Here is a 26,433-nt window from a genome sequence, read left to right as displayed (position 1 = left end):
ACCTGGGTGGTCTCTCTACTTTGGTGAGCTGTTGCTAAGCAGCTAATAATAGTCATGTTTGCTGAGTAATTTCTGCCCTCCGCGAGCCAATCATGTTGCAGAAACCCAAGCCATCTGACAGCCCCGGGGGCGGGAGCTCCAGCCTTTTTCTCTTTCGCTCTCTCTCTCCCCCTCCACCCCCTCCCCTCCTCCTCCTCTTTCTCCAAATGGAGAGAGTTCTTTTTTTTCTTCTTCCATCTCATCTATTGAATCAAGGAGCTGCTGCGGCCGCTGCCCGCTGCACACACACAGAGCGGAGTCCCCAGGTCCCGGGAGCGAGAGAGGCGCGCTGCACTGGGGCAGAATGGTCCAGCGGGACAGCGAGGAGCACAAGAAAGCAGAGTCCGGGACCAAGCAGCTACCGAGAACCCAGCAGCCAGAGCCCAAGCAGCCCGAGCAGTCCGAGCAGCAGCTTCAGGAGCCGCCACCGCCAGCAGCAGCTGCCGCAGGAGCAGCGGCGGCGGCGGCGGCTGCCCCGGCCCGGCAGCGCTGAGACCCACCGGGCGCCCACGGACCCCGCGGCGGCGGCTCTGCGCTTACCTTCCGCGGCCGCTCGGGCGACCCGTGAGACGCCGAGAGAGTCAGCGAGGCCGGCGGGAGCGGCGGGGATTTGCTGGCGCTTTCTGCAGTGAAGGGGTCGCGGCGCGGGGCGGGGGACGGGTAGGGGGAGTTGGGGACAGCGAGGAGCGCCGCGCGAGCGCCCGAAGGACAGGCTGGCTCCACGCGCCGGCTCTCGCTCTCCGGAGAACTGGATGTGGGCAGCGGCAGCCGCAGAGACCTCGGGACCCCCGCGCAATGTGGCAATGGAAGGCGCAGGGTCTGACTCCCCGGCAGCGGCCGCGGCCGCAGCGGCAGCAGCGCCCGCAGTGTGAGCAGCAGCAGCGGCGGCGGCAGCAGCAGCAGCAGCAGCAGCAGCAGGTCTGTCAACCGGAGCCCCAGCCCGAACAGCCGGCGGCCAGCAGCGTCCTCGCAAGCCGAGCGCCCAGGCGAGCCAGGAGCCCGCAGCGGCGGCAGGAGCGCGCCGGGCCGCCCGGGAAGCCTCGGTTCCCGCGGCGGCGGCGGCGGCGGCGGCAACATGGCCTCGGCTGGTAACGCTGCCGAGCCCCAGGACCGCGGCGGCGGCGGCAGCTGCAGCGGGACCCCGGGCCGGCCGGCCGGTGGCGGGAGGCGCAGAAGGACCGGGGGGCTGCGCCGCAACGCCGCGCCGGACTGGGACTATCTGCACCGGCCCAGCTACTGCGACGCCGCCTTCGCTCTGGAGCAGATTTCCAAGGTGCATTTCAGACTCTCTCCTCTCCTCCCACTCTCTCTTCCCTCCTCTTCCTCTTTGGGATCGTCCCCGCCACACACACACACACACACACACACACACACACACACACATACACACACCCCTTTCCAGGAAAAAAACCCAGACAAGTGGGGATTGAAAAATTCAAACCCTCCCTCCGGTCCTGGGAGGAAAGGGCTGTCTGAAGTCCGCAGGGGGTGGGGGGTGGAGGGTGTGTGTGTGTGTGTGTGTGTGTGTGTGTGTGTGCACGCGCCCTCCCCGGCGTGCCTTTTCCGGAGCACTGGAAAGAGGTCCACAGTGGACCACCTCCAGGGCCGCCGCAGCGCGGCACTGCCCTGTGCCCCCTGCTCCTGAGCCCCCTACTCCCGCGCCCCTGCCCCTATTTGCAGCCTAAACCCCTGTAATACTGCCACATTTCTTAACCTCTTGGAGGGGGAGGCGGAGTGGAGCGAGGCGGGGGGGGAGGGAGCCGAAATAAAGGTGGTTTCCTTTTTTGGCAGCCGGTTTTGCTTTTGTTGAGCATGAAATCTCTGCTCCCTTAAAAATTATCCTCGCAAGAGGGTATCTCCCCTCTTCTTTTCCAGTTTTTGAGCCACTTCTTCTCAGAGCCTGTGGGGAAAGGGAAAGTTGTAAACAAATTGCCACCTTAAATCCGCGGTGCGGGTCTGCCGAGCGGCCGGGTTCATTGTGTTTACGAGGTTCGCTGAAATGTGTGGAATCCGGGGAAGGCGAGCACCCAGACAGGGGCCGGCCGGGGCCGCGGCCAGCGCCGGGGAAACGCCACCGCCGGGAGCAGCCAGCGCCCAGCCAGGACCCCCGCCTGCGTCGGCCCAGGCTCTTCCCCTGTGCATTCTGCTGCTTTTCACGTTTAACCAGAAGGGAAGGGAGAGGAGGGAAAGATCCATGTGGCTGCCCTCTTCCGATCACAAATATTGTCGTAAGTTGCAGATGGCTGCCCCACTTCCTAATTCAGCTCACACGGCGTCTCCCAACGCTATGGAAATACGTCGCGAGTGAGCTCCGGCGCCCACGCTCACCACGTGTATCCCAATTTACTACCACGTCGGGCGGGGGATCAGGATGCGGGAGCCCGCCAAACATTGTTCCCAAAGTGCTCTCGTCCCCCAGCCTCTGTCCTCGCCGGAGCACCCCGAGAAGGGTGAAGGCTGGGGCAGGACTTGCAGGGAAGGGCGCCGTGGTTTGCTGGTTCTTAAACATTGGGCTCCATCGCGGGGTTTACGCAGACCCTCCCTTCCCAGGTTGGTGTGAATATTGCCTGTGTTGAATGGTGTCTCTCCTCTTTGCCTCGGCTTCCCCTTGTTCTTGCAGCCCCTCCTCCCAGACCTCCAAGTCACACTCGGGGATGCTACGAAGGCCGCGCGTGGGGGCGCCCCTGCTGTGACCAAGGTGCAGCTGCCACGCTGCAGCCTGACTTTGATTTAAGACCAGGCCCCCCCACGCCGCTCGTGTTTCCTTGGGCCGACCTGGGGTCCAGCCCAAAGGGCACCCCTCACGGCTGTCGCGGGATGCCGGGCGGGTGCGCGGAAGCTGGCGTGGGCGCGCGGGCCGCGACTCCCCGGCGCTCACTCCTCCTTTCTGCTTCATCCTCAGGGGAAAGCTACTGGCCGGAAAGCGCCGCTGTGGCTGAGAGCGAAGTTTCAGAGACTCCTATTTAAACTGGGTTGTTACATTCAAAAAAACTGCGGCAAGTTCTTGGTTGTAGGCCTCCTCATATTTGGGGCCTTCGCTGTGGGATTAAAGGCAGCTAATCTCGAGACCAACGTGGAGGAGCTGTGGGTGGAAGGTAAGAGATCCAGCGCCCGCCGCAGCGCCCTCTCGTCCCCCACCCCGGGCCCCCTGCCCTTCCTTCCAATTGATGAAGATATTTGCCAGCATACACCTAGATCCTTTCTGTGAAGAGCGAAAACCCCCTGCCCGCAACAGGGGGAATTGTTTATTGTTTGGGCGCCTGGCCGGGAGCCAGGCCCGCCCGACAAAGGCCGCGCTGTAATCTACTCGGGGCGCTGCGCTTTGCGAGGTGTTGTGGGAGAGAGTGGCGAGGGCGGGCCGGCGGGGGCGCGGGGGCCCCTCCGCGGGACAGACCACTCCGCAAGGCCGGGGGGCCCCCAGGTCCCGCCGCCACCGCCGCTCGCTTCCGCCGCGCGCCGAGACGCGGCCAGAGGAAGGCCTCTCGACTCCGGGCTGTACTCCTCGGTTTCCTTCCCTCCCCCACCCCCACCCACCGCGTCCAAAGAGAAAGGAGGGCGGGGGGGGGGGGGGCAGAGAGAGGCCACCCCTCCGGCTGGAGGGAGTGTGCGCGCCCCCGGCGGCCGCGACCGCCGTGCGGAGGGCGGGGGGCGGGCACAGCGCGGGCCTGCGGAGGCGGCGGCGTGTGTGGTCCTGTTTTTGGACAGCTTTCAACTCTTGGGGAAAAAAACATTTGTCTCAAGGTACAAAAAAAGGGGGGGGGGGGTGGGGGGAAAGGAGTTGGAAAAAAAGCAGTAAAGCACAGACTAGAACGCTTGTTTGCAAAGTAGATTAATGTTTCCTCGCGGGTGGGGGCTTTTAAAATGGAATTATGCTGGGGGAAGGTTGCGTTTTAGAGGCTGAAAGAATAAATGTGTTTTAAGAAAGCGGGTTTGGAGGGAGGGGCCGCAGGAGCTCTCCTAGGGGTTATGCCAGTCTTTTATCCACATTCCTCAATTTGGGGGTTCTTGAACCCTTTTTTTAAGTGGTTGTAAATTTAAAATAGATCACACCTCCCACCCCTGACACCCCAGACGGAAACATTTTACATTTTTTTTTTTCTGGTGACTCTCTTGATTCAGGGGTTTTGTTTTAGGAGCGGTTGTTTTTATTTTCTGTTCGTTGTTTTTTTATTGTTTTTGGAAAGTAACAGAGTTGCTGTTTGGAAACATTTTAACCCCTAAACACTGCTTAGGGAATCTCTTACGATGAGCTGGGAGGGAAGGATTGCCGTAATTATGTAGATATTTCACACCAGAATATCTGAGGCATTCCTAGTGAAAGCTATCTAAGACAGAATTTGGAAGCCTAAGAGTTGCATGCATAATTGCATAATTGATCCCTCTCAATGCTGCTGGAGAACTAACCTTGGAGAATATTTTGTTAATCTTGCCTTGTTTGTGAAGATTCAGCTTTCAGTGTTTTGCAAGAATATGGTGGTGTCTTCCGTTGAGTAGTGACAAAATAATAGTTCAAATAATTAAGACCAGAAAACATTCTTGCCTTAAGAAGCTTGGTAATTAATACAAGTGTTCTCTGGATTGAATCCATGGGGTAATTTACCTCAACTCAGCACCTCATTGTCATTGATAGATAACGAAGGGTTTTAATAAGCACCTGTGATGTCCTAGCTGCAAGTTTACTGAGCATCTATAATGGCCCTAGCACCGTCCAGGCACTGTAAGTGACACTAAAGATGTGAGGCACTCCAAGCGCACAAATTCATGCACTTCAAACTACTAGAGTTGAATGTCAGACTTGCACTAAATTTGAGCTCACAATTGCAGTAAGCCATGAAAGTTAAATGGAAAAAGGAAGAAGCTTCCATGGAAGTGGTGAGGCAAATTGGAGCGACCTACAGAGTGGAGGAGGGAGGGAGTTGTAGGCAAGAGCTCAGGAAGGGGGTCAAGCAAAGGCCCAAGCTTGAGTGGACATCCGGCAGTGGGAGATCCCCAGTGTGGCAGGGATAGGGTGCAGTGGCTCCGTTGGGCCCTGGGCAGCAGGTTGGGCCCTGGACCGCAGGACTGCAGTTTGGAAACGATGTGATTGACTGGACTGTGGGGAGCTACCACAGGTTCTAAGACAGAGCAGGTGATGAGCAAAGGGGGCTCCCAGCTCTCTCCAAATGTTCACTTTCTGCTACTTGGGCCAACAGATTTGTTGGGTGTCATGATGATGAGAAAAGACTGTATCTTGTTGTTTTGAGCAAGACTTTTCAGTAGATTGTTAATAAGTTTAAAGAGAACGAATGTAAAAAAAAAGAGAGCTAATGTAACTTATTTATGTAACATTTTATAAATATTTCTAGAATTAACTATGTTTTTGCATTACACAACTCACGTCAAGTCCCAGGAGGAGAAACCTGCTTATTAGCTTTCTCACTTGGGCTCTAGCTTAGTGACTGAGTGTTGGGGAGTGACACACCTGAGATAAGACTCATTTTGCCTACTTTGGGCCTCTGAGCTATTTTCCTTCCCGTTCTGTTTTGCCAGTTTCAGTGTGGCACACTGGTTCTTTGGCCAAGTATTATTTACTCAATACTATCACTTGCTGAGCAGCTACCCTTACCATTTATTATATATTATGACATGCCTTACCACTCAGTAAAGTAGCTATCTATTATTATTTTTATTTTTATAACGTGATAACCTATGTAGCATTTTTAACTTGTAAGTGAATTATTGTCCCATTTTACAAATGAGAAGCTATGGATCCTCTATGTCTCCATGTCCACTTTGCCTACTAGTGACTTAAGTAAACCTGGTCTCCTGTTGCCCTGACCTTGATTTCTCATTCATTCATTCATTCATTGCATGCTAGGTTCTTCCCCTGTAGAAGAAGCGACAGTTTCATAAATGCAAGTGAACCCAACCAGGGAGGCCACCATACCATTTTATAATTTTAATTTAAATTCAGAGTAGAGGTAACAATGAGGAAGTCTTGTTCCTGACATAGTGAGCTTAGTGTTCTTGTTAACAGCAAGTAGTGGAAGCATTTACTTTTCAGAGTAAGAATGCTCTGCTATCCTAGACTTTAGTAGAGTAGAATGAGAAGCAATGTGGAATTTAGGTTCATTGTGTACTTTAACGTCAGATAAATTCTTCATCGCTATCAGCAAAGAAGTCTGTTAGATGGTCTTTTCTTAATAGAGACTGCAGATGTTCTGGACATAAACACGTGTGGTTGCTACACTAAATAAACCAAATGCATAGAGGTTGGATATTTCCTTAGTTAAAAAGCAACAGAAGAAAGGAAAGCATAAGAGATTTTAAGGGGAGAGAATGCTGAGGGACAGTTTGGAAAATGTTATTTCTCCTGTGGGTAAAAAATTGACATACATATACACAAACACAAAGGCAACTGTGTACATCTAGACCCAGATACATTCAGAGGACTTCCACCCACCGGACACACAGACAAGTGGCAGGATGGCAGGGGCACCTTCCAGGACAGCCCTGAGGGAGGGTGACTGAGTCAGGACCAGGGCTGGAGAGGTGAGGGTGGTGGGGCATTCCAGGCCAAAGGAACAGCCTGGGCAAAGGCACAGAGGACAGGGGTGTGGCCTCTGGGAGAACTCCCAGTGCTTGCCTTTGGTTGGGGCATCAGGTTTGATGTGGAAAGCCCTGAGGCTTGGAAGGTCCAGATGCATAGCAGGAAGGTCTCTGATGTGTGCAGGGTGTTTGGCTGAGGGGGCTGCCAGCTCTTCCTTTTAGCCATTCTTTGCCTGCCTCAAGATTTACACTGGTGTATTTGGCCTCCAGCGCCCTCCCTGGTACCAGAGTGCTTCTCATCCTTTTGGGCATAGAAGGGAAATGCCTTCTTTTTAACCTTGCCCATTTCTCTGTTGGCTTTTCATTTTTGCTTAGCACTTTTATGCTTCTGCCTCACTGAATATCTACCCCCCACTCCAGCCCTCTCTCAGACACAAGTTTATTGTCATGATTCTCCAGTGACAGAATGTTCATTTATCTTTTTGAGCTTTTTGGTTTTATTCTCAAAGCTTGCCCAGCCCCCAGCCTCCTTTACTGCAAAAACTAACAGCCTTGAAATGAATCCATATTGCCTTGTGTTTGGTTATTAACATCTCTGGAGGCCAGTATCAAGAGAGGACACAAATTGTGACTGATTGTTTTTTTAAGGGAAATGGTAAGTTTTGTTAAAAAATGCTTGCTTGATGTTTCTAAGTGCTCTCGAGTTTGTAGCTAGAGTTTGTAGTTGCTAACATAAGCCTTCGGTGTTCTTGGCTCCAAGTCAGGCAGTTAGAGGAGATAATTGAGCTTCACCATCCTTTTCAGTTTAGAGCAAAGTTTCTCACTATTGACATTTTGGGCTGGATAATTCTCTGTTGTGGGAGCTGTCCTGTGCATTGTAGGATGTTTAGTAGCATCCCTGGATTCTACCCACTAGATGCCAGTAGCACTCTCCCAGTTGTGACAGCATGTTCTAGTCGTTGTCAAATGTATGGGGGGGGGCAGTGCAAAATTGCCCCAGTTGAGAACCACTGGTTTAGATAATAGATTTCAATTGGAAGCCCCATGCTGTGCAGATGGAAGGCTTTTATTATGACAGAGTTGTGGCTGCTAAAGCATTGCTATAAATGCAAAAGTTTTATTTTCAAGATACCCCTCCCTCCCCATCCCGGTATTTACTGACCCAGGTAACTAACTTTTTTCATGCAAATAATTTAAATTTTTGATTATTCGTAGAATTACATTACATAGCAAATAAAAACATCATGAAGTTGAGAGAGAGTGGGTGGGGGTAGGCGTAGAAGAAAGGAGAAGTGTTATATTCGAATACTTTTTATTCCTTTTCCTTCAGGTAACTTAATTTTGCAGATAGACTTCAGTGCATTTCAAACACAGTAGGCTGAAGGTTTTTAGCATGAATGTGACTTTGTAAAAAGCAATAAAAGACACCACTGGACTTTGTTCATACTGCAGTAACGGCTCCTTTCCGAAGCCCACGTAGGACATTGGCTCTTTGGTGGTCTAGTTCTCCAGATGTTCCTGTCACACACCGCTTTTCCCCAGGTGCTTGCTCTTATGCAGCAGAACCAAAGAGACAGCGAGGGACTGAGGCACGTCACTCAGACAGGCGGTGCGTGGGCTCTGCTCTTACTGCCCTTTCCAAGGTTATCACCCAGTTTCTGCTTTCTGGGGCTGTCAGTTTGGGGTTTTGGGCATGTCACAAGGGACAAAAAGAATGAAATACAGAAGCTCCTTGCTGCTCCTTGGTTGCCTAGGCACTTTTTAAAGTCAAGAATATGCTTTTTAGATAGGTATTGATTAGATTCTGATAGTGGGCACTTACAGGTGGAAGCAATTGTGGCATATCTTTCATATCTGGAGAAAAATGATAAAAAAATTAATGCCCAACAATAATTGCTTTAAAAATAACAAGTAGCCTCAGATGCCTTCTTCCCAGGGTAGTTGACCCTGTGAATCATCATATCTCTTTGCTGCCTGCCGACAAGTTTAGAAGTCGGGTTGGGTGAGGGGGTGTTTCAGATACACGGAACGCTGCTTGGAGGCTCCAGAAGATGACAGTTTCCAGATGTATGAACCGCTGGATCGGTTTGTTTGCATTATGCGCCACAGCTGATGGCGAGATTAACGCAGGCTGGACAAGCTATGGGAGATTTGTCTGGTTTCCACAATGCCATGTTTATATTTCATTGGGATTTCTCCTTCAAAGTTGACCTCCCTGTGACCCCTGGAGCTCTGTCCACTCGGGCTGAGCTGTAACTTGTCTGCCCTCCTCCTCTTACTGGGGGGGGGGGGGTCACAATTATGATGCAGTGGAAGGGGCCATTTATATGGCTCCCCCCCTCACACACACTTTGTCCATGCCAGCAATCTGCCCAGATTTAGCCCCTGAGGAGCAGTCTATTCAACTGGTTGAGAGGAGGGGGATGTTTTATTTTAAAAAAAATTTTTTTTGGCTTTAAAAACAAGTATGGAAATATTTTAAATTATTTGAAAGGAGACCAGATTTAATAGAAGCCACTTTGCAGAAATACAGTATTTTAACTTAGCACTGTTTTTCTATTAGTATAATACTGTTATCTCCTTTGCTGCTCACCTGTTCCCAGAACCTTTTCTCCATTCTCCTTCCCTCCTCCCTCACCTATATCCCTTTGCTCATCTCCCCTCCTCTCTTCTCTCCCTCTGCCTCCCACCCTTCCTTCTACCCACCTATTCATAAACTGCCCAAATCATTTCCTCGCAGTGGATCTCTGGATTTACTAGTGTGAAATCTGAAATGGTAGTAAATCTGGTTAATCACAAACTGACAGGGAGAAATTAGTAAATGTATTATTTCAAATCAGCTGTAGGAGATTCTAGATGCAGAGCTGCCATTTGCATCCTTGGGGTTCGTAGGTTGGTGAGGGTTTGTTTCAAGACCATACTCTTTGATGGGGTCTTATCAGCAGATGTGCTTCCCCTATTGAAGAGTCATGGCATTTTAATGAGCTTTTGACGTAACTTTAGAATCCATTGACATGTGGACTGTGAAACAAGTCTCGGTCCCCTGTGCTTAATGTACCATATGAAATGTGGAAGAATTGGGCCCCATAGCATTTCTGAGATAGTAAGTGAAACGTGCACCGTGACATTCTAGCCCAGGTGTTCCACCTTCAGGCTTTCCCTGGGTGAAACCCACATCAAAACCAAAGGGAACATGGAGCTTAGATCGAGATGGAAGAGGACAGGTTTCCACATCCAAATTTTGGCAGATGCCACAGTATTAGATGGTCCATCCACATGAGAAATGTCAGTTGACGTCCCAGAAAGCAGACAGCTTTGCTCATGAAGGCGTTTCTGGCAGTCCAGGAGGAAGGACGCTCCTTGGGATTTTCTCAGTGGAAACCTCCCTTGACTACAGAGACATCATCAGGGCCACCAAAATATAAACACATTTTTTACTCTTTGCTTCCAAACTCTGAATTTAGGTGCTCTATGGTAATACTTCTTAGATTTTTTTTTTCCCTCTTAAACTGGATTTAGGATTGTTGTTTCCTTTACACTGCAATATCTCAGTTTTTCTACATGTATCTTTAAGTTTGACAGAAGAAATAAGCCTTTCAAATCATTAGAATGCTGCCATTGAGAAACTGCTTGACCATCGTGGAGATTTTGGGGAGTCGTATGTACAGAAATATGCATCCTGTCCTCAGTTCCTTCAGGACTGTGACCATTTTGTTGTATTGGGGGTTTAGAGCATAGTTGGAAAAACAGCTGTCATGTGTTAAGGAAACTGTATTGTTGGGGGGCAGTCAGGTACCTGCTAATGAGTGACAAGTGTGTTGTTGGAGAGGTTTATAATGTGGCGGCAGGGCCTTATTACCAATCCAGAAACCCAGGTGTGAGTTGGCCCAAATAATCCACACTGCCTGTGGGTCCCAAAACTGGCTATGAAGGCAAGGCTAGTGAGAAGCAAGCCTCCATACCGCGGCACAAGCTTTATTTATTAGAGTTAAAATAAATGAAAAACAGTAGACGTCCCCAATTCATCAACCAGGATCGTCTTCAGTTATTGATGAAACATGTAGGAAAGTAAGCAAAAGGAACTGGAAGTGGGCTTTGTTAAGTACATATGCACGATTTTTTCCCCTTAAATCATTGCTTAAGGGCTTCTGGCCCCTAGCTCAGGAATCCTGCCCAAAAATGCCAGATGTATTACACAGTCAAGTACTGCAATGTAAACACTGCTCTGTGCCATGAGGCAGGGTGGTCCATCTTCTGTTTAAGAAGAGCAGGAGATTGAGAGGGAATGAGAGGGGTAAGCCCTCTGCATTGAGCACAGTAGTGATTGTGTCATTTGTATTTTTGGCTGCATAGTCAAGATTTGAAACTACAAAAACCCAGTTGAATTAATACTTTGTACGGGCAAGGAAAAGCAACTTGAATTGGGATGCCAAAGAGAGCAAGATGTGGCTTGGATAATGTTGCTTCATTGGGTCAGATAAGTTTATCAAATGTAGAACAGAATGGTGGGGTGAGCTGCTAGGAAGAAAGCTGTTGTCTTCAGAGCGGCATCTTCAAGTTACTATGAGCATCACCCTCTTTATCAGCTGTGAGTTAAATTGAAAGCTGAGTGAAGCAAGGCAAGGAGAGGCCAGCTTCTTTCACAGCCCCTTCCTGCTGGGTCGGTCCACCTTCTGTGTGTAAACCTGAGATTTATCACAGAGCTGCTCTGGTGTTTTGTAGCATTGGGGGGAGGGTAACCCAAGTTACCCTGCAAAATGAATGGCCTTCCAGTTTGCTTCCAGTTTCTAAATTTAAATAAAGAATCTAATGATGATCATTTAGAGGTGAGAAAGTAACTAAGCACTTTGGGCCATCCCTCCAGTAGAATGTGTCTTATGTGCTGTGGAAATTGGAATGCCTAGACATATCTGTACACGCAAGTAATCAAATACTAAGCAGTCCTTACGATGACTAGATTCAGGGTTTTTAAAAATTAATAGGGAAGTATTTTGTGAGTTAGGAGGAAATGGGGTTTCAGTTTGGACTTGGGGAATTGTTAAAACAACCTGTAATAATATTATCTTGATTTTAGAAATCCATTCTATAGAATGATCTGAGAAAATTGCTTTAAGAAACATTGATGATAAAAACAGGAATTTTGAGGTTAAGGAAAATGTAGACTTTTTTACTCTCTCTCCCTTCCTGCCTCCCTCCATCCCTCCCCAACCACTTTTTTTCTTATTTTGAATTCTCCCATCTTTCCCACCCCTATTCCATTGATTTCTTTTGCTCCTTTAGTGGAGAAGCCAGAAAACTTCACAAAATAGATGTAAATATCACACAGTGTCTTTTTAAGTAGAAGCTTTCTAAAAGATAAAGTAATGAAATAATTTTCCGAGACTACCTAAGACATCATTCCTTTCCTCTTACCTGATTTTTTCCCCATGAGGTTCATACAGTGTTGTAATAAGTTAAAAAACGATACCATCATTTTTGTCACACATGATCCAGAAAAAAACTGCACATGTTTAATACCTTGCTTAATTGCAAACAAAGCTTGCAATTTGAGAGAATTGGGATTAGGGCTAAATATCTATTAACTGCTCTTTCTAGAGATTTGGGGAATAGGATGACCCTTTTTTTTTTCTTTTTTTTTTTTTAAATAGGCTACAGTTTCACATGGCTCCCAAAAGAAATCTCTCTCCCTTTTTGTTTCCCACACCAATTGATTTATCATTTTGCTTGCAAGCAGATCCAGAATGTTAGGGCAAGAACACACTCACTTTTTTCTCGTAACTTTTTTGTTGCGGACCGAAACCAGTTGACTTGAATAAATTTTTCTGAGGCCTGAATGTAGCCAGCAACGTGGAAAAATCTTGCCATTCAGGGCCGTCTGAATGTACATTTCAGCCACACAGTAAGCTGCATTGGTAGGCACTGGACTGCTAAATACAACCATTTTTCGCAGCAGCGAGTTAGACAGGTGATTAGCATAATTAGCACCGAGCAGCTATACATATGGTAATGCTGAGTGTGTAAATGCCAGCTGCGGTGTAAAATTTATGTCAGGGGTCGGCAGGGCTGTGCGAAAGTATTGTGTTCCAGCTGCAGGTCAGGGCCGCCAAAGCTTACCTCCTTTTCTCTTGTTGGTGAATACGCCAAACAGAAGAGAAAGACAGAAATATAACAGATACGGCTTTGATGGGACAGCCCGATTCTGTGCAAGAGGGACTATTCTATAAAACACACACACACGCACACACACACACACACACACACACACTCACACACACTTGCAGAAATCCCATTACTTTCTCTACAAATTGTGTTTACTTCATGCAGGATCCACATGAGTGGCGGCCAGGATGGGAGGTTGGGGTAGGTGAATGGGCCAAATGATTTCCTGGGAGGAAAACTTTCAGTTAGTGAATTTTTAAAAGGAGTTAAGAGTTGTGCCTCTGGTTTTCTCCCCATCCTCTTGTTCCCCCTGCCCCCCTCCCATCCCCTCCACTGTTCCTGTCCATATTGTTTTCCTTCTAATTAAACAGGGGAATCCCCCTTAGGTGAGCTAGTGCAAGCATCTTTAGAAGAATGAGAATTGACCATTGTGGAGGTGTTAGTTCGCCTTGAACATAATAAGGTTCCAACAGTTTGACTCTCTTCCCAAACTGCTTGACTGGCTTTAGCAAAGGGCTAGAATAGAAGTTCCCTTGTGTCTTATGGCAGCTATGCTTACCATCCCACCTACCGCCACTCTCAGACCCATGAAATTCTTTATGGGTAAGAAAAGAATCCTGTAGGTTTCTTGATTAAAAGGGAGACAGTCTTCAGTCGTTCACGTCCTTCGAAATGCATGATGGGGGAATTTATTGCTATGAGGAGTTCATGCATTTTTGCTCTGGAAGCATTTTTTCTGCCACCCTCCCCCCACCCCCACTTTTCTTCGGTTGGTGACTCTAGGAGTGGTGGTGGTGACAGAACATAGTTCACACCATGCTGACCTAGTGACGAAACTTCCTCACAGCACCAGGGGGTCCTTATGCATCAGCCCCTAATCCAGCTAATCCTGATGGCCACACAATCATGAAAGTGGCCCCAAGTGACCAGTGACATGCGTCTCCCCACACAGATGCAGAGGGAAGGGTCGGTGCAGGAGATAAATCGGGCCAGCGTGGAGTTCCGCAGGGGCCAGGGAGCCTGTATGCGAAGGTGGGGACTCACGTTGTCTCCCCGCTCCCCAGGCCACTCAAGCAGGAGGCCAGTGAAAAGAGGCCCAGGCTGGATCATGGCAAGAAGACTGTTCAGAGCAGAGAGGTGATATCCGCCCCACAGAAGCTGGGAGAAGGGAACCGGGGTTGATGTCATCCGACAGCCTGACTACTAGATAGAGAGCCCACAGCCCTTGCAAGCGTTTGGTTTTGTTGTTGTCGTTCAGTTGCTTTGTGTCCTTATGAAGACATGAGGAGGCCTTCACTAAGAACTTAGAACTTGATAACAGCATGCTGTCTTTGGTCCCTGGGTTCCACTTCCTGGTCCAGCATTGCCTCCGAGCAAGCATGCTGCTCTGTCGGACCCTCCTGGGCTTGCTCAGCTCCTGTTGAAGTACAGGTCTGGGGTTTGCAGCTGCCTGCCTGTAGCACTTGAGCAATTGGGTGCAATCACGGTAGGACCTGGGACAGTTCACAGCCGGGCAAGTATGCAGTTAGGGAAAGAGCCCAGCTCTACGCTGCCACATTCTGCTGGAAGCCAGCAACATCCTTCTGCAGGCTTGACTTCACTCAGCCTGTCATAGGTGGGGTTGACCCCAGCCCTGATTTGCCACAGCAGCAAGTGACCAGTGAAGAATGGGCCTCCTGACAGATGCAGTGTCATGTTGGGAGCTGGTGGCCCTGTGAGAAATACCGGGTCGGGGGAGCTGTGGCAGGCAGCAGGTCCAGTGTGGGCAGGGTGCTGGGCTGACCTGATCGTGTCCGACAGGGCGAGCTGGCGGCTTCAGGGAACGCCGTTCAGAGGAAGCAGCCCGGGTGGGAACAGATGGTACCGCAAACAGCTGGTGCGGGGGCTAGTAGCAGGCACATGCTCAGAGCCGCTACTGCCACTGCGCTTGGCCCTCCTCCCCCCTCACAGTCCCTGGGGAGGCGTCGCAGTGTGTCTGTCCTGCTCTTGTTTTTGCTGTCTTCATCGCGCTGGGTTCACTTCATGAAGACAGATTCTCTTTGGGCTATATGATTCTAGCATTTTCCCATGGCAACGCCCAAGGGCACAATCCCACCAGGAGAAAAACAGCCCAGAAGCTTAAGCAGCAGTTGGCTAGTCATGAATAAAAGAGATGGGTGGAAGAGTGACTAAAACTCACAGCCCAGGAGTTCTCAGCCAATTGCCCAAATTACTGAATCTTCATTTTTTTCAGTTTAGAAAATGAGCTGGTGCTAATAATTTTACAGTTACACCCTTTTAGAGATTTGCACTTTTTCATGCTCACAATAACTAATCACAAGATTGAAAGAAGGACCTGAAGCAACTAAAGGGGGGGAAAATCTGTCTAGAGGCTGTTAGATAATTCATGGGATTAATCAAATGCAAATGCCCCACTTGCATATACACAGACCCCATTTTCCTAATTGGACTCTGAGTGGGTACTTTTCAGGCTGAAAGGGTCATTTGTTTTGACTGATTGACTTTTGAGGCTTTGGGGAGAATTAATATCTTATACAGATGACTGCCTGTTCCCAAGGCTCTGTATTGAGGCTGTTCATTCATTTATTCATCCGACACACTGAGTGTGCACCGAGGTGAGTGGGCAGCGGACAGTGCCTCCCTGAAAGGACTTGGAATTTATTGTGAAAAACACTTTGGTTGGTCCTTCAGAACATCTTTATGTGAATCACAATAAGCTTTTGCCAAAAGCTTTTTGCATGAATGCCACAGATGTTTATTAAGCTCTGTGTGAAAGGCCGTGCTGAGGAACAATCCAGCAGAACATCATGGGGACCGTCTGGTGTCTACCATGGATTGGAATGCCATTGGCCTGGGGGTACGGACCCCTGAGCGGAATGGTTTCCTACCTATGTCGGCCCCTCTTCACCTTGGAAAACTATACTTGGTTTGATTTGCAGAGGAAAGGATCAGCAGAAGTGATGCTTTTTACCCTGCCTCTTTCAAAGAATTGGTTTAAGCCTCCGATTCCTGGAAAACAAAATGGCAGAATTTGTAGGTAAAGAGGCTTAGGGCTGCTTGTTCCCCGTGTGCCCTCATTCTCTCTGCCCCCTCTAAGACAGGCACCTCTGAGGACCAGAGGCAAACGGGGCCTGTCTACGACTGTCCATGGGGCCCTATGGAAAAAAAACCTGTCTTTTCAGTGGTGGTGAACAATCTGAGAGGCAACATTGTTGTCCTTTAAATAAAGATACCAGTTATTTGTCCTGTGCAATACTTTTGTGCATTCTGAAAACTCTTTTATCTGTGGGCTTACTTAGTCCGGTATGTGTCATTTGGCGCTCCTGAACTCATAATCTCAGCTGGTGCACGGAAGCCCTGAGGCTTGCAGGACAGTTGGGCTCAGAGTTAAAGGTTGATTCCACCTCGTATCAGCTGGTAACCTTGGGCAAGTCACCCAGACTCTGCAGCTCTGTTTCCTGCTCTGTAAAATAAGGGCGATGATGCATGCCCTGCAATAAACAAATAAATGAATGGATGTCTGCTCGGCACCTGGTTAAGGGTTTGGGAAATTTCATATAATTGTCAGTGCTCACACCATCCTGTGAGGTTAGTGGTATCATTTTTATTCCACTTTACACAGAAGGTTACTGAGACTCAACTGTATCCCAAATTTCAGTGCCTCGGGTGGCAAGACTGGGGCTCAGAACCCAGGTCTTCTGATATCTGTTCCCATTGCCTGTCCATTCCACCTTGCCCCATCTTGACTGGGGAGTAGCAGTAAGCAAAATGTTTAAAAATAAGTATATAATGAGTGTGAAGGGCTTTGCAAGTGGAAAGCACCACACACATGTAAACGTTTATTTTGTGTCCAGGATCCTAAGTAACAGTTTTCCTGAGTGTTGTTCACAAAGCTTGGTTGTTAATTTTGTTGTTACAGTTGTTCGGTTTGGAAGAAGGAAAAAAATATCAGAGGACTTCAGAATATGATAGAGATGCATAATATTTTTGCATTGAGTTTGTTTTTAATTCAGATACCTGTCAAGTAGCTTTCGTATTTTTCTCTTTTTGTCACATGGGGGTCTTTAATTATACGTGTTTACTGCAGAAGCATTAAGAAATAGAGATAAACCCCAAAAAGTAAAGTGAGTAAATATTATTCATAAACCACTGCACAGTAATAACCACTGTTCACATGGCTGTATACCTACATCTATATCACAAATGCTGGACCTTACAGGTCATTCCGCTCAGTAGTCAAAAATGACTACGTGGTATTTCATAAATATGAGATTACTTTTCAATTAAAAAAGGACTTTGACCTTGATAATGGTAAAGAGAAGGGAGCAAACCATTTCCCCCAAACCACACCTGTAATTTCAGTACTTGAAAGGGCTTCCTGAGACCATAGCTTCACACTCCTGCGTGGTAAGGAAGACGGCAAGATAAGGAAAGCTCGGGGCCTGTCACTCAGCTGTGATGTAGGATAGGCATTTGCTAGAGTCGCAAAAGTCAGTGAATCTGTACAACTGCCCTGTCCAGAAGGACTTCTGTTCCTGGTAGCTTGTTCTAGAGTGACTTGGGTGAATACTGATGTAAGAGCGTATGAATGCTGTGCAGTTTATGACACAGGTCCACCTGAGAAGGAGCTAAGTCTACCAGTGCAATCAAGTGAATGACACGATTATGGTCTCACCCAGCTCCAGCCACTCTTGCCTTCTTTCTCTCCCTGTTGCAAGCCAAACCTGAGGACTTTGTGGTTGCTAGTTCCTCTGGCCAGAATGCTGTTTCCCCAGGTCTTCAGGGTCAACATAAGTATCTCTTCCTCTTAGGTCTTCCCTGGCAACTCCATTTGAAGTGGCCTTTCCCCTGCCCCACCACCCAGTAACTCACATGGCACCGCCACCTTGATTTCCTCCATAGCACTTGTCATGCCATGAAACTACCACATTGGTTTGCTTGTGTACTGCCTGTTTGCTTCACTGGCCAGCGAGCCTCCTGGAGCTGTCTAATCTACCACACACCCCAATACACAGCACCTAGCATGAACCCCACAAATGCTTGCTGGCTGAATGAGTCATGTTACAACTATTTATCAGAGAAAGTGGATATCAGCTAAACTTTTTAAAAAGTTACTGAATAGTTTTGCAGAAACATTCATATTTGTTTATCAAAGATGAAGTGTTAAGTAAAATATGGTCATGTAATATGGAAAAGTAAATCTAATTTAACAGTACTCAAAAGTAGGATACAGCATAGCTGGTTGTGGAAACTAGAATTCAGGATCCTTCAACTCTAGTTGCTAGATCTACCAATGATAATAGTCTTGTCTTCGTTGAAACTGGTTGTCACGTTAGCAAAATATTCACATTTATCACTAGAGTAAAGAGGTGGAAGAGCAAAAAGGTTTTCAATTCTAGAGATGTGAAAAACGTACCCCTTTATTAAAATATAGATGTTTATTTAAATATACATCTTAAAAACTCTAAAAAGGTGACATTATGGAATCCCTGAGGTACATTTTATATCTTGTAGGAAATAGCATCATTTCTGAAACCCCCTGAGGTAAATGAATCGAACCATTATGAGATTGGTCTAGAAGAGCTTAGTTAGTTCTTAGCAGCATGAACCTTGCATTTGGTTTTTATTTCTGTGTGCACTTCTCTCCTGGGTCATCGCCTTATTGGTTATAGTTGTAGGCAGCCGCTCTGCTGGGCAGGCAGGGGCCGGGGGGCAGTGGGCCGCGGGGAGGTCTATGGTCCTGCTTTGGTGGTGGTTGTTTCTACCTCATGGTCTGAATTCACCTGGCGTTCCGACTTTGTAAGCAGCATGAGAAGTCACGTGCTATGCCAGTGCTTAAGGAGGCAGGTACAGATGACTGATAGGCAGGGGCATTGATGTCTGATAGCCAGAAAAAAGGAGGGGTTGAGCTTTTCTTCAAAAAGGCTATTTGGAGCTCCTTGGTGTGCAGCTCTGTAGCTTTTCAGGAGTGACCTCTGGACTAATAATTGGCTTTTTTTGGGGGGGGCGGGACCTCAAACAGCTTTTCTATCTCTAGAGAATGTGGATTGAGAGTAATTCAGTTCACTAATTGGTTGACATAATACGTAGTGATTCCTGCCAGAAGGAGCCAGACCCTGCCTGCAGGCAGCTTTTATGTAGCATCCTGAGAAGGCCTATGGCCTTATGTAAATGCCGGCTCTGCTGCAAGTTGTTTCCTATTTTTTCCTATGGTCTTTAACTTCAAACTGATTACTGGGGCCTCAGCAGTTCCCTGGGCTATCTGCCAAAGTTTTCCGCAGCATCTAAATAGTTTTTATAGCCAATGATCATTTCCCTCTCTCTCCTCCTACACCTCCCTCCCCCTCCCCCTCCCCCTCCCCTCCCTCTTCCTCTTGTCTCTCCAACACACCACAGTATGTTCAACCTCACCTCACAGAGTTCCACGGTGGCCTTGGCCATCTGCGTGAACCTGCACAGATGACTCTGCCAGTCTGCGAATCTGGACTAGTTTTCCTAATGAGGGCATTATTTGCTTTTTAGCTTGCTCCCTTGTTTATAAAATATGCCAAGAGAACTAAACAACCCGCTGTTCCCAGTACTTATTTACTTGCTCAAACCAAATGTTTATGTCCTTGAATACTAAACTTGAAGAAAAAGGATTTCTCCTCGTGGGAAAGCTAAGATGATCCCTGAGGGTTCTTTCTAAAAGATAGAACTGAAGGCCTGCTTTTCAGTAAACATTCAGCTTACAGTACGTTTTGGAACTGGAGTGTGTAGGGGTGAGGGTGCTCGAGGATTCTCTTCTGTTAGCTGTCCCTGCGGGCCTTCCCTCAAAGTCCTTACCGTTCGCCGTGTTGAATCAAAGCAGCCTCACCAGAGCTTCGTTTCACAGCTCCCATCAGGGCCCTGTTGAGAAGTAAAACTCCTTTCCCTCCATATGTCCCAGACAGTGCAGCATCCTGAGCTTGGCGCGTTCTAAAACCCTAATTGAAATACAGCTTAGAGCCCGAGGAAGAAGACCAAAAAAGCAGGTTTTAGTAACAACATTACTCGTGCTTTGTTGTGCTGGCTTCTCTCACGCCCAGCTTCGGCCGCCTGCTGGAGAAGCTGGGGCAGGGGTTCCGAATCAGCAGGGGAGCTTCCAGAACACAGGCAGCCCGCCCCCAGGTGACTCAGAACCTGGCACCTGTGCTTTCTGGATGCTGACCAGGTGAATCTGAGAGAGCAGGTTCCAGGGCCTCCCAAGACAGCCATGGCTGATACATTTGGTTCTTCTCAAGTGGGATTTCCCCTCGTGTATCTGACATAAATCACATTATTTATCTTCTCCTGGCAAGTTTTGTGCTAAATACACATTTGCCACCTTTCCTTGTTTCTTTTTCCAACAAGAAGAAACATTTCCTTGTTACCTTTGCCAGATTATTTAGGAGAAGAGTGTAAATTGAAGCCATTTATCTTGAAATGTGCTACAGGGGCACATTGTTTATACAAGTGAAAGAAATTGTAACAGGGGTATTTGGTCTGGTCTGCAAGGAAAAGTGTCTCAAGTTTTCCTTCCCCCTCCCCCTTTATACATATGGTGTGTTAGTTAGAAGGTGCACAAAGCACGCATGCATTAGGTTTGCGTGTGTGACAGGCAGGACCATTGTTAATAGGTTTTAGTGAGTATTTTTCATATGTTTGTTATTGGTAGAGTTAACATTGCCAGTCATAATAAAGTGAATGTTACCCCTTAGACATCAGCCATACATTTCTGTGACCAGAGTTCATTTATTGTGTACCCTGCTCCTGTTAGTGAGGTAACAGAATGTGAATTTGTGGGGATTTTGCTGTTCTAATTGAAACCTGTACGTGTTTACCAGTTGGTGGGCGAGTTAGTCGTGAATTAAATTACACTCGCCAGAAGATTGGAGAAGAGGCTATGTTTAATCCTCAACTCATGATTCAGACCCCCAAGGAAGACGGTGCTAATGTCCTGACCACGGAGGCACTCCGACAGCACCTGGACTCGGCGCTCCAGGCCAGCCGGGTCCATGTATATATGTATAACAGGTAAGGTGGTGGGGAGAGGCTGCTGGTTTAGACCCTTTTGTTTTAGCAAATAAAGTTGCCCTGGAAATACAGCGGAAGTGTTAGTTCAAACAGTTTTCTCGTGAAATGATTTTTAAAATCTTGATTTGTCTCTAAAGTTTAGTAACATATGAACTACATTACTTTATAATGTATTTTCAGTGAGTATCTTGGCACTGTACCCAAATGAGTATGGTCCTTCAAGCAGCCATTTGGATGGCTGTCCACCGTTCTGAAGATGTTTCACTGCTTAACCTGTTTTTGGAACAGTTACATTTTGAATCGCCTTTAGTCACCTCACAAAGAATAAAAAAGAAAAAGAAGTTACTTCTCATTACTTTATTCATTACAGATGTTAGTGGTTGGTATGTGTCACCAAAAAATAGGGGGTTGAGCTGAGCCACTGTGGTGAATTCCTGGGGACAGGTAGGCAGAGTAAGGTGGATTCACACACCTTTACCAAATACTACCCTTTAGCTTTGTAGCTAATTTAGCAATGCTGTGGATGTAGTAAAAGCATAGGAGGAGTTCTGGAATGAAACCACCACAGCCTAAGTTAGGGAGAGGAAAGACAATACAGAGAAGCATGTACAAAGCCAAACACAGGCAGTCCCTCCTACAGGTGCTCCAGTGTCAAGAAGGAGAGCCGACCAGCATCGCTCTGGGGTTCAAGAGAAAGGGGTCACTTTCAACAGCACTGATCAAAGAAAGCTTAGCAAAAAGGTGGCATTTCAGCAGGGCACTGAGGGATGGATGGGAAGGTTCCACAAGGAAGAGGACGAAGTCCAGAACGTTCTTTTTGGGCGACTAATAAAAGAAAAAGTAGACCAATGAAACAGAGCAGTCTAGAAGGAGTTTTATATTTTTTCTTTTCCTGGAGTTCCCATCCCCACCTTTTCCTAATTTTCTCTTTTTTCAAATTAGACTCATTTCCCTAATACACTTGGGAAGGCCTGGGCTTATACAGCACTCTTCTAGGGATAACAAAATGCTATAATAATAGATGATGGATAGTATAGGTAATTGTTGATCAGTATATTTGATATAATTTCTGTAGGACAAGAATAGAAGAATGTAAAGTGGGAAACCAATCTACCTGGTAATGTTCTTTATAGCATTTGTGGTTAAGAGCAGGGAAAGTTCATTTTGAACACTCTCTGTTAATAAGGACATAATTTACCAGTAAAAAAAAAAGTAATATTTTCCCACCTCAATATATGTTAATACATTATAAACCTTACTAATTTAGTCCCCACCTATTTTGAATTTGTGATAATTCAGCTCTGAATTATCTGCCCTGAAGTTGTTTAATGTATGTGGAAAAGCAGATTAATGGTGTAAACAAGATTATTGGGAGAACACTTAAGAAAACAAGACTTTTCAAGTACTTTGGGTAGCATTCATTTACATAAACACCCCACATGTTAATTACAGTTGAGTATTATCTATTCATTAAAGCAAGCTTGTTGAATCCATTTGGCAAAGCTCTGCTCATTTTGACAGATACTGAAAAGTGATCAAAATTGCAGTTCTCTGTGTATGTTCTATAGTTCTGATTTTGCACACATTTCCTTTATTACTATAAGAAACTTTTGTCTCTGCTTTTTATTTTAATAGGCAATGGAAATTGGAACATTTGTGTTATAAATCTGGAGAACTTATCACAGAAACAGGTTACATGGATCAGGTATATTTTCTTTCTGTTTGCAAAAAAATTCTCAAAAATTCTCAAATAGCCCAGTGGTATACATTAGCCTAATGCGTGGCCTATACTTTTCAACTTTGACAGATAATAGAATATCTTTACCCTTGTTTAATTATTACACCTTTGGACTGCTTCTGGGAAGGGGCGAAGTTACAGTCTGGGACAGCATACCTACTGTAAGTGTGTGATCTTGTTTTCTGATGTCTGTGATTTCTAAACTCTAGAATGTTTCTGATGTTACCTTATCATTGTTTATTCTGTTTCAGTTTTGGACAAGAAATAAAAACATTGAAATTCCATGTGCATGTTTCGAGTGAATAGTTGGGGGAGAGGGCACTTCGGCAGAATGTTTCTCCTCTTTTCAAAAAAAGTTCTGTAGGCATCATTAAATTTCATTCACTTTTACCAGCCCATTTATATGCAAATAAAATGCAAATTATTTCAGAGTATGTGTGATTTTTAACTCTTTAAAATATTTGCAGTTTTGTACACCGAGCACTTAACGTGGGTTTAGCTTATTTTTTAAGGAGAGAATTTATTAGTGGGTACATGTCGAAGTTCAAGATCTTCCTGTTAAGTGAAATGCTGACCTTTCTTTGGATCACATTAATGGCATTTAAGAGGGAAATCCACTATCTTTGAAGGTCATGGTAGGGGATGCTTCGCAGTTTAGCAGTTGAATATTATGTACACGGCATCATTTAAGGAATAATTGTTAATCAGTGTAGACATTTTCAGTTAATTATGCAAGAGTTAGTGCTTGGGTTATTGTTTCTCTCCTAGCTTGCGCATATCTGCAAAAGCAATTTGCAGTGGCCATACCCTGACCTTCAGTGTACAGTTTTAGGTGGGAAATAAGGGGTTTTGTGTTTTCTGGTTGGGAGATTCTGAATAATGACTTCAGCCTGGTTAAGCAGCTACAGTGTGGTTTGAACCACATAACAGGCAGCCAAAAGCCTTTCTGGTCTGTCAGCAGCACAAATTCAAAAGTGAGTGTGGGGGGAAGTGGCCTTGATGGCGGTGATGGCAGAGGCAGCAGGGGGCTCGTGGGGCTGACTGCCAGGCTGTCAGAGAGAGCTCATAAGTATGGGATTATTAAAGGTAATGGAGATCAAATATTTTGATTGATGACATTTACAAAGCATTTATTAGGCTGGCAAGTGCTAATTTGACATTGTGATTTCCTCTGCGCCCCCCACCCCTTAATTTTGGGTCTCAGTCTTATGCTTAGAAGCACCCATTTGGCTAATTTGGGTGTTAGGTATTAAATATACTATATCAGCAAGTTAAGATTCTTTGGTACCTTTGTTAATTTATAAGCTCTCTGTTCGCCATGTTCATTCATGAATTATTTTCCTGACTTAGGTTTGCATATAGGTATACTGGAAAGGAGCGTTTGGGTTTTGTGCCAAGGTCCCAGAATTACAGTTGTTTCCCCGAAAAGCATCCTACAATCCAGATGCAGTAGATTCAGTCTTGTTATTTTACTAAGGGCTCGGAAGCCTCTCTTTCATTGTCTTGCCTCCTAATTTCTTTCACAGAGGTAAGCCTCCTTTGCAGTGGACAAACTTTGACCCTTTGGAATTCCTAGAAGAGTTAAAGAAAATAAACTATCAAGTGGACAGCTGGGAGGAAATGCTGAATAAGGCTGAAGTTGGTCATGGTTACATGGACCGGCCCTGCCTCAATCCGGCTGATCCAGACTGCCCTGCCACAGCCCCCAACAAAAATGCAACCAAAGTAAGTACAGCCATTGATTGCTCCTCAGGCGGGGAAGGGAGAGAAACTTGCCATGTGCCCCCATTTTTAGTTCTATTATTTTTATTTTTAAGATTGCATTCTCAATGACTTTTTTGGTCTATGGAACTAAGTTTGTTTAAAGAGCTAAATTTTGCTGTAAGATTTGCCATACGCCTCTCATTAGCCTCGTTATTAATGTTCTCACTGAAACAAACAAGCCCTTAATGCACTGGATTTTAACAAGGCATGTGACCTGCCTACTAATTCCTGTAATTATGAGGCTGTCTCTTTATTTTTAGCCTCTTGATATGGCCCTTGTTTTGAATGGTGGGTGTCATGGATTATCCAGAAAGTATATGCACTGGCAGGAGGAACTGATTGTGGGTGGCACAGTCAAGAACAGCACTGGAAAGCTTGTCAGGTAATCCAACACGTGGAGGAAAATCCAAGCCGTCTATTTTTTGTCCTTTCCTCAGAAACCACTTCCCTTCTGACGTCTGCAAGTGTATTTGTATTAATACTTAACTGTTACCCTAGCTAGCTGTCTGGTGTAATAGAATATTAGGAAATATTAGTGGACTAGACCGGCTCAGAAAAGCACCTTATGGGGAATTTTTCAAGATTTATCATTTTCATTGAGACTGTAGTTAGTGATTGTAGGATTTTAGAAGATCTACCCGTGATGTAGAAAATCAGGGCAACTATAAAGTAGGCAAGAGGAATCGGTCATACCATGTGGAGTTAAATGATATGAGCTGAACTCCATCACAGACTGTTCAAGGGAAAGACCAACGACTGAGGGCTAAATGAGAATTATCCTCTGTGCACTTGTGGACTCCGCTCCGTCAAGTGTCAGGCGCTCCGTCTGAGATTTCTCCCTTGGGAGAGCTGTCGTCTGGGATTTCTGCACAAGCAAGCGAGCAGCGCGGAGCCCAGCATATCTGATCAGGCTATCTACTCCACTACCCTTCCTGTTTCGTTGACTAGAAACTGAGAAAGGAAATTGCCTATTAATTTAATTTGGGGGTGTATCTGTAAAAGGTTTGTAAGGTTACACCTTTAATATGGTACATCAATCTATTAAATAAAATAACCATCCAGGTCCCGTTTTAATGGAAACATGTGCTCACGTAGGACAGAATGGCTGCGAGTGAGTCGGGGGTGCTCGGTGGGGATTTTGCACAGTGAGAGCTGCTTCCTGGGGAGGCTAATGGTGTGCCTTTTCCACCCCATCACAGCGCCCACGCCTTGCAGACCATGTTTCAGTTAATGACTCCCAAGCAAATGTACGAACACTTCAAGGGTTATGAGTATGTCTCGCACATCAACTGGAACGAGGACAAGGCAGCAGCCATCCTGGAGGCTTGGCAGAGGACGTATGTGGAGGTAAATGGGTGGCCTTCTGACGCCCTTTGAACCTGAGTACAAACCCCTTAGTTACTAAATACTTCGTTTTAACGTTTTAAAGCATTGTTTTCGTTAGAATTTATTTTCAAAACTGATTGTAATTCTGAGAACTTGGGGGGATGAAAACTTCTTCCTTCTCTTTATATTGAAAATCTCACTATCTGGGTGATGCTAATTCTAATTGTGATGCCCTGAAACATTTTGAGTAACCAATTGTGAACCCCAGAGCTAAGGCATAACAGTGTTTAAAAAAAACACTTGGTTAGCGAAAAAAGGTGTCTGGAAAACATTAGCAAGGCATAGAATCTGTTCACAGCTGCAGTCCCCTTGGTTAGGTCATGTGACAGGAGCTGGCCTTTGTTTCCCAAGCAGTGACCTCTACTGAGCTGCATGTGACCTTTTAAAAGTGGCCAGCGAATGAAGAGGGGGAGGAGTGCCCCTAAGAATGAGTTGTTTTGGATTAGGGGGGAACTGATGGGCCCGCAAATCAGTTGTAGAGTTATGGAGAGGAGAATAGTAGTCTTAGACATAGCATAAATAAGGCTGTCGGAGAAAACTTCAATTACGCAGGCTCACCGGCTCACCACAGCACCACATTCTCGTTTGATTAGCAATAGCCTTCATTGTCCCAGGCTCAGGTCCTTCAACGTTAGTCCAAGTTCAAACCCCAATCATGGAGAGCTCTTTTCAAGGCATCAGAAAAAAGTGGGGGTTGGGTAAAGGGGACATGTCACCTGAGAGGTCTGTGCTCTTGAAGCTCACCGTAGCTTTAATCCCATCTGGGAATTTATCCTTGCGTTGTG

The 26,433-nt window shown here is 46.4% G+C and overlaps 1 protein-coding gene across 1 annotated transcript in view; it reads left to right on the top strand.

Moving 5' to 3' along the window:
* Positions 1–847: 847 nt before the first annotated feature.
* The window catches only part of PTCH1 (patched 1), a 56,373-nt gene continuing 30,787 nt past the window's right edge, over positions 848–26,433 (top strand). The window contains exons 1-8 of the mRNA XM_060015003.2: positions 848–1,312; positions 2,942–3,134; positions 20,571–20,760; positions 22,396–22,465; positions 22,568–22,659; positions 24,025–24,223; positions 24,523–24,644; positions 25,462–25,609. Of these exons, the coding sequence (XP_059870986.1) occupies positions 1,115–1,312; positions 2,942–3,134; positions 20,571–20,760; positions 22,396–22,465; positions 22,568–22,659; positions 24,025–24,223; positions 24,523–24,644; positions 25,462–25,609 (1,212 nt within the window). The 5' untranslated portion in view covers positions 848–1,114. The remainder of the gene's footprint in view (positions 1,313–2,941; positions 3,135–20,570; positions 20,761–22,395; positions 22,466–22,567; positions 22,660–24,024; positions 24,224–24,522; positions 24,645–25,461; positions 25,610–26,433) is intronic.

Source organism: Delphinus delphis, chromosome 6 (assembly GCF_949987515.2).
Source record: "Delphinus delphis chromosome 6, mDelDel1.2, whole genome shotgun sequence".
NCBI lineage: Eukaryota > Metazoa > Chordata > Mammalia > Artiodactyla > Delphinidae > Delphinus > Delphinus delphis.
This window is presented reverse-complemented; position numbering and strand designations above follow the sequence as displayed.